This window comes from Triticum urartu, chromosome 3A (assembly GCF_056163025.1).
Source record: "Triticum urartu cultivar PI428250 chromosome 3A, HENAU_Tu73, whole genome shotgun sequence".
Lineage (NCBI taxonomy): Eukaryota > Viridiplantae > Streptophyta > Magnoliopsida > Poales > Poaceae > Triticum > Triticum urartu.
The window spans coordinates 520,717,945-520,726,175 of NC_141875.1; the positions used below are offsets into that span (position 1 = coordinate 520,717,945).

At 48.9% G+C, this 8,231-nt stretch overlaps 2 protein-coding genes across 2 annotated transcripts; one reads left to right on the forward strand and one right to left on the reverse strand.

Moving 5' to 3' along the window:
* Positions 1–538: 538 nt before the first annotated feature.
* On the forward strand, positions 539–3,537 carry LOC125544776 (basic leucine zipper 6-like). The gene is made up of 4 exons (XM_048708528.2): positions 539–1,296; positions 1,402–1,492; positions 2,750–2,876; positions 2,965–3,537. The coding sequence occupies exons 1-4, from the start codon at positions 863–865 to the stop codon at positions 3,108–3,110; spliced, it is 798 nt and encodes a 265-aa protein (XP_048564485.1). The 5' UTR covers positions 539–862; the 3' UTR covers positions 3,111–3,537.
* A 2,117-nt stretch (positions 3,538–5,654) lies between these two features.
* LOC125548622 (uncharacterized) lies at positions 5,655–6,491 on the reverse strand. Its single transcript, XM_048712189.2, has one exon. The coding sequence runs from the start codon at positions 6,404–6,406 to the stop codon at positions 5,876–5,878; it is 531 nt and encodes a 176-aa protein (XP_048568146.2). The 5' UTR covers positions 6,407–6,491; the 3' UTR covers positions 5,655–5,875.
* Positions 6,492–8,231: the final 1,740 nt, after the last annotated feature.

Sequence of the window (8,231 nt, forward strand, 5' to 3'; positions counted from 1 at the left end):
CGCGGTGAGATCTCTGATCCCGAGGATTTGCGAACATGCCCGTTTTCTGACCAAATGATACGCGCGCACGCAGCTTTCCGGTGCAAACCAACCTGACAGCAGGCTGACACGCTTTCCTGCCTCTTCCTTTCCATCCATTCCCATGTCTGACACGGTCGAGCCATGCCAATGGAGTCTGAAACCACGTACGTACTAGCCATGGACGAACGAACGAGTGAGAAGAATGGTCAATTTCTCCCGCTCGTAATCGTAATGATCAGCAGCTGCATGCCATTAATTCAAAGCACGCACGCAGCAGATCAGATCTAGCCGCTGCTGACATCCGGCCCGTTTTAGGCGACAGCGACGGCTACTTGCAGCTCTCGCCATATATGCACAGGCAGCGAGCTAGCAAGAGGCAATGATGGGAGAATGAGATCCATGGACGGACGGACGGGTGGATAGATCGACAGCGGCACGTGGATGGGGATTCCTGCCCACCTACTAAAAACCGCCCCGCTTAAAACCGTCCATCCCCACCATCTTCGACGATCCATCCATCCATCCTCCCTTCCTTCCTTCCCGCGCGCACCACCACCACCCCCTCCGGCCGAGCTAGCTGGCTCAGGCTGTCCTCATGTTCCAAAAGTCTCGTCCCATGTGACTCCCCGATTCCAATTCCCATCAATCTCCATCCCCCATCTCAACAAGGCGCAGCAAGTGTAGCAGCCAAGGCTACTCTCTATGCCAGCCTCGGCCAGTATAAAACAAAGCTCTACGCGCGCCGGCACACCGCATTACGCAACTCTAGCTAGCTTTGGCGTGGCTAGGAGAGGTAGCGGCTAGCTAGCTGTTGCGCATTGCCGGGTTCCTCTCGGGCATAATGGCGCAGCTCCCGCCCAAGATCCCGACCGGGGCGCACCACTGGCCCGGCGCCGGCGTGGAGCACCACGGCCACGCGCCCGCCGCGGTGTGGGCGGACGAGTTCGCCGAGTTCGCGGCGGCGCGCCGGGGCGCGCACCGCAGGTCGCTCAGCGACTCGGTGGCCTTCGTGGAGATGGCGCCGGGGGGCTGCGGCGGGGCCGGCGACTTCGACAGGCTCGACGACGACCAGCTCATGTCCATGTTCCCCGACGAGGGCGGGTCCACGGCCCCGGGGTCCGAGAACGGCACCAGCGACAGCGACGGCGACAAGCATGGCAAGGACCGGTACGACGACGGGCACAACGACGATGCTAACCCGGAGGAGCCGGGGCCGGGGCATGCCACGCCGACCTCGTCCACGGAGACGATCCGCGACCCCAAGAGGGTCAAGAGGTGCGCACGCAATGCCAATGCATGCATGCATGGATGCGATTCCTTGATTAATGTGTTGATTATCAAGCTCGATCTCCATGGACCGACCGAATTATGTGTTTCCAGGATACTGGCTAATCGTCAGTCGGCTCAGAGATCTCGGGTGAGGAAGCTGCAGTACATCTCCGAGCTCGAGCGGTGCGTCACAACGCTGCAGGTACATATACTCTCACCTGCTGCTAGCTTAGTAGTAATTGCTTCGCTAAGAACAGTCTAATGAGCTAGTACGTGCAAAACTCATAACTTCTGAGCTTAATAAAGGGCGAGCTAGTGCTACTCAATTCTAGTTAGCTAGTCCAAAATGTCTCAAAAAAAGAGTTGGCTAGTCGAAATATATGGATCTCAGTTCTAGGAGCTATACTTAAAAAGCTGACAACACGTACGCCACTCACTCTACTTCATGCATGCCTCCGACCTTTAATTTTGTCGCCCAACACCCCTTTGCAAGAAAGCAGAGTAGAAAACTGAGTAGCAGTAGATCATAGATTATGTACGCTAGCTACGTGATGCTAAGGAAATTCCGTAGACACGGCCATAAGGCATAAGCACAATTTCGGCATGCATGCAGCTCATGTACGCTCTTGTCATGCGTGCATGCATGCGCAAGAGCTAGCGCACACTCGACCTTGTGTGGTTTTGTGTCACAAAATGTGCACGTCGCTCGCGCTCGCAGGGCAGGGCGATGTATACGTGCGTACCCATTAATTTGGCGTGTACGCACGACATGCCACGACGTACCCATATACAGATGTTTTCGCTCGTGCACACACAATGACACAAAACGTATCAATCGCCGCGTGCACTAGAGGGTTAGATCGAAGGTGCAGGCTGGCTGGCACGCAAGGTAGCAAAATGATGTTGGGGAGAACCCATGTGGGGTGGGGTGGGATCATGAATGAGATCGATCATCAGTAGGCTCCCCTCTCGTGCGTACGCACAGCGATGTACGGTACCTACCAACCAAGGTGGCTCGCGTGATCCAAATGCACATGGCGCTGCGTGCTCGCATCTCACGGAGTGGCGGTCCCTCTCCTCTCCCGCTCCAATTACACGGCCAGTGAGTGGTACGGCACATGCAGGCGCAGGCGCCTCCCGGCCCCACCCAGTAGTGAGTGGTGCCACATCTGATTATTGTCTTAAGCAATGATGTGAGCGCTAGTGCACTGGTATCATTTAACAACCCTACTGTACCCACTTGCATGCGCCGCACGTTAAGGGCATATGCTGTGTATGTGTGTGTATTCTATCACAAGCTGGGTGTGCACATGGAGACATCACAAAAAGAGAAGAGAGGATGTTTGGGGCAAACCCAGGAGTTAATCTGACAAGTCTTCAGTCAAAACTAATTAACTACTCTAGCTACTAGCGTCATCTGAAGTAATCTCACGTTACGTTTCGATGGTTTGATCTGCAGAACGAGGTCTCCGTGCTGTCTCCCCGGGTGGCGTTTCTGGATCAGCAGCGGACGATCCTCACCGTCGGCAACAGCCACCTCAAGCAGCGGATCGCAGCTCTGGCGCAGGACAAGCTTTTCAAGGACGGTCAGTACTCCTTCCTACTCCGTCAGAAAACTCACAATTCCATCCTGCATGACTCGTCAGGAATAACCAAAATCGTCTTGATCTGCAGCTCATCAAGAGGCGCTGAAGGAGGAGATCGAGAGGCTGCGGCAGGTGTACCAGCAGCAGAACCTCAGGATGTCGTCCGGTGCGGGCGCGGCCTCCGACCACGGCGGGCCGCCCCCGGTGCGCGCGGAGAAGGAGCTCATGAGCTGAGCGATCATCGCATGTCCCTTCCGCGCAGCCCGCCGCTGCATCATTGACCTGGAAGGGAAACATGGCATCATGAAATGCATGAATGAAACCGTCCATGCCTTTTTTTTTCTCTTGTTCTTCTTTTTTCTTGTCCATTGACCTGTGTATCATTCTTTGCATATCGATTTCAGTTTTGGGTTTTTTACTGTGAAGAAAAAACTGAAGTGTGCCTCCGTTGTAAATTCCGTGTGTAGCATTGCATCTTGTGTACGTAGATCCGTTTTCAGTTTAGTTTTGGAGCCATCATCTTTTAGGAAAGTTTTTTGGGAAACCACCTAAGCACAACTCTTGCTTTGTATCCTCGTACTGATTTAGCAGAACTGTTGTATGTATTCTTCCTTTGTTTCTCAGTAAATGTATATGTGGGCTTATGCTTCTTTTTGTACTAGCTTTATCCTTTTGTCACGATGCTTCACTTAACTTTGTAACTTTTTACTTGTTCCATGTGGTTGGAGGGCCGATGAAACTTACAGTTACCCCCCCCCCCCCCCCCCCCCCCCCGCGGTTCCAACCTTCACAGTTTCCATTCGATGATTTGGTGCACAGCCCTATCTTTGTAGTGGCCCTCGTCAAGACAGTTATCTCCTCTCAAGCGGTGTACTCTATCACGCCTCTCATCGTGCCTCTCATCGTGCCGCCTAGCTCACTTCATAACCTAAACAAAATTGAGAGGGCTTTCCTTTGGTCCGACACGGATAAAACAACAGGAGCCAATTGCAAGGTTAATTAGAAAGTGGTGTGCAGACCAAAGGAGTACAGTGGTTTAGGAGTGCTCAATACAGACAAGTTTGCACGTGCTTTGCGCCTACGTTGCCTTTGGTATGAATGGACGTAGCCCCACAAACTTTGGGTGTGTTTTGGCAACCCGTGCACCGAGGATGACCTAGAGTTTTTCTATGCCTCTACCACTATCACCGTGGGTGATGGCGCAAGAACGCCGTTTTGGGACGCCCCTTGGCTTCTTGGGCGCAAGCCCAAGGGTATTGCGCAGCTAATCTACGAGGCATCGAGACGGAAGAATTGAAAGGTGCACGAGGCTTTTAGAGGGAATGAATGGATCCTCAAAATCTGCCACAACACTGCTATCTCTGGTGACCACATTCGGGAATTTTTCACTCTTTGGATGCTTGTGCATAACTTCCACCTTGATGAACAAGTCGAAGATGAAATTGTTTGGAAACATGCGAATGATGGAATTTACACGGCAGCCACCGCATTCAAGGATCAATTCCTTGGCTTGACCCTCTCTCCCATTGACTGCATGTTTGGAAGGTTTGGGCTCCTCCCAAGATTAAATTATTTGCTTGGGTTGGCATTGCAAGATAGGATTTGGATCGCCGATCGCTTGGAGAGGCACGGGTGGCCAAATTGTGACCTTTGCCCTCTTTGCAAGAGGGAGCGAGAAACAGGTGCTCACCTTTTTTTCAAGTGCTGCTACACGATTAGGCTTTTGGAGGGCCATCATCGAGAAGGGTGGCTTATATCACATGGATATCTCTACGTGGCACCTTGACGAAACCGTCAACGAGTAGTGGGACAAGAGAACCGACAATAGCAATCCTATTTGGCATTGCCATGGCCTCCCTTACCATGCTTGTCTCTTTGACCATTTGAAATGAAAGAAATGCTAGAGTGTTTCGTCACAAAAGCATGCCACCGCCTATTCTCCTTAACATCATCTTGGAGGAGGCCAAGCTTTGGGTTACCATGGGTGCTAAGAAACTAGGGAATTTGTTACCAGGTGAGTAATTGTCATGCCTTTTATGGGTGTTTGTAAAACACTCTAAACTCTATTCTTTCCTTATTTAATGGATAGGGCAAATCTTTTGCCTCCGTTTCGAAAAAAATCATGCCCAAGAAAATAACAGAACTGTCAACTGCAAACAAATAAGCAACCAATCAACAGTTTCGTACTCATTTCAGATATAAGCAATCTACTCCCTCTGTACTTTATTTGTCTAAACGCTCTTATATTTCTTATAAAGGGAGTATTAAATAACTCTGACACGGTCGCAAGCAGAACTAAATTAGTCCACCTTTTTCCTAGGGGTAAGGCCTAATTTTATTAATCAAAGTCCACAAAAATGTGGGATAACGTTATCGTCATGTGGTTGGCCAAACCACACATGATGCCTAGAAACTAAATTCAAAGCATATCTAGCTAAACCATGAGCTTCTACATTGCTACCTCGACCTTCAAAAATAAATTTACAAGAAAAAGAAGTACTATGATCATTAATCTCTCTAATGATGACTGCATGTTTTCCATAGTTGCCTTGCTCGATGTCTCTGATAATCTGTTTAGCATCTGATGCCACCACGAACTGTTGGATGTGGAGATCCTCGGCGCCCCTCTGCACGCCATTGTTTCCCAGATAACCTGAGGGCCTCATGCTCTCTTCAGCAAATTCAGGTCGTGCTAAATTCGCAAAATGCAGACATGACATGCAAAGCCCACGGGCCAATCTACCATGGCCCACGGGTATCTACTAGATAGAGACACTGTTCACGGCTCACACACACTTTTGGCTCAATAAAAAAGGCTCACACACTTTTGGCTCAAAAAACAAGGCTCACACACACTTCTACTCTTCTAGCTAAAAAAAAGGGCTCACACGCACCTCTAGCTAAAAAAAAGTCTCTCACACACTTCTAGCTAAAAAAAAAGTCTCTCACACACTTCTAGCCAGACTACTAGATTTTTTTTGTCACGATAGAGACTACGTTCACTCCCACAATGGACTGATGTACGGTTGCTCCGCGGACGCCTCGGCGCCGTAGGATGGGTAGAAGGAGCAGTAGCTTCTCCCTTCGTCCCACTCCACGGCCATGCCGTCCGAGTACCACTCCCCCACGCAGTCGCCGTTGAAGAAGCCAAAGCCGGCGCCCTCCATCTCCTCCGCCCAGTACCCCACGGCGTTGCTGACGTCGTCCAGGACGTACGGCCCCGGCGAGCACCCGCAGCCGTCGAAGCCGGACACTACGATGCCGTCGAGCCCGCAGTCCTCGCAGCCCGCTTCCTGGTGCGGGTGGATCGAGTTCAGCTCCTGTAGGCCGTCGTCGACCCAGCCTTCGCCGACGTCCTCGGCCGGGAAGCCGAGCTGGTGGTGCTTGCCGCCGAGTGCCGCCGCCTCCTCCTCCTCCTCGGCGGCGAGCGACGCGTCCAGGAGCTCGAGGAGCAGCTCGGCGCCATCGACCTCCGGTACCTCCGTGACGCAGTGCTCCCGCTCCTGCTGCAGCTCCACGATGCACTCCATACTGAATATTGCTCGTTCCTTTGTGTGCAGAGGAGAGGAGAATGTTGTTCAGGTGTGTGTGGTGTGTTGATCATGGCAGGGTGGTGCGGTGTGGTGTGATGATTTCAGTGGGAAGCGTTTTATAGCGCGGGGTGGGGTGGGACGTGCCAGCTGTGTGGGTGCCGAATTGATCGGCAGGATGGCATGCATGTGGACCGCGCACCACTTGACGGCATTGATGCATGGCTAGTGCTGCTTGCCGTGATCAAGGGTCGATTTGCTTCTAATGGGAGCGACCTAATTATTCCGTGCATGCATGCGGCTTGGCCATGTTGCATTTGCACGTATTGTCACTCCAGCTTGAGAGCGCCAGAAGGCTTTCTTAGGCCTTGTACAATGCAAGATGCTTAAGACAGGTGTTTGGAAAAATAAATTAGATTTTTTTAAAACACCGGTGCTTATTTATACAAAGCAAACGTTTATTTAGGCGTCTTTTCTGTAGAAATAGTCATCGGTGCTTCAGAAAAAACCTGATTTATTTTTTTAAACACCTAGCATTGTACAAGGCCTTAGGCCCTGTACAACGGCAGGTGCTTGAGAAAAAAACCAAGTTTTTTCTATAGACTGGATTGCACGAGGGAAATCCCTATTCGCCGCTCGCTGCGGCAAAATGTCGGGCTACCGCACAGGGCAGCGCAGCGAGCGACAAACCTGGGCCGCCCACTAATACATATTGCGTCCAACCAGTTTTGGGAACTTTCTAGAAGGTTCCCTGAACCGGTTTTTTGCCAGTATCGTTTCTTTTGGTTCTTTTTCGGCTTTCTATTGTTTTTTCATTTCTCTTTCTTCGTTCCTATTTCTTTTTCATATTTTTTGTTTTTGTTTTTTGTTTCATTTTCTTTTTCAAGTTTATTTTTCTTTCTCAGAATTTGTTCGTGGTTTTACAAAAAAATTACGATTTTCTTTTTTATTTATTTTTCTTTTCTTATCTTTTTTTAAATCAAAAAATTTAAATTATGTCTGTGTTTCCAAAAAATGTTCTAAAAATTCAAAATCTGTTCTCGTTACACAAAAAGGTACAAATCTTTCAAAATTCAGACCGGATTTCAAGTTTTGTTCACACATTCAAAAAATGTTCGTGCTTCCAAATTTGTTCCGAATTTTTCAAAATTGTTCTTCGTTTCAAAATATGTTCTCAAAATTCAAAAAATGTTCGTACTTTCAAAAATTGTTTGTGCTTCCAAATTTGTTCAGGATTTTTCAAAATTGTTCTGTGTTTCAAATTTGTTCTCAAGATTCAAAAAATGTTTGGGAATTGAAAAAAATGTTCCAGCTTTCCTAATTTGTTCACAAATTCAATAATAGTTCATGTTTTTCAATTTTGTTCACAAATTCAAAAAATGTTCTGGAAGCTTCAAATAATGTTCACAAATTCAAGAAATGTTCCCTTTTTTTCAAATTTGTTCACATCATTAAAATGTTCCTGTTTTACAAAAATTGTACGAAAATTCGAAAAATGTTTTTATTTTGAAGAAAATATTCATAATTTCGAAAAATTCAGTTGTAGGAGGTCGTTGATTCGACCCAATAAATGGACTGTAGGATTTTTTGCGAATTAATGTTTACGTTTAGTCTCTGTTGTCTACGTCTTTAACTGTCGCACTGCGAATTGCACATGAGATGGTCTGTGTCGCAGTGGTTTACACGGCAAGTGAATTTGTGCGAAGCCTCGTGTTCGAGCTACAGCGCTAGCGTGATTTTCTTTTTTTTTTGCGATTTTTCATGTCGGGAACGTGCCGCCGCGTGCCACTGTAAATGGGCCGCCCCACGCTAGCCGCTCCTGTGC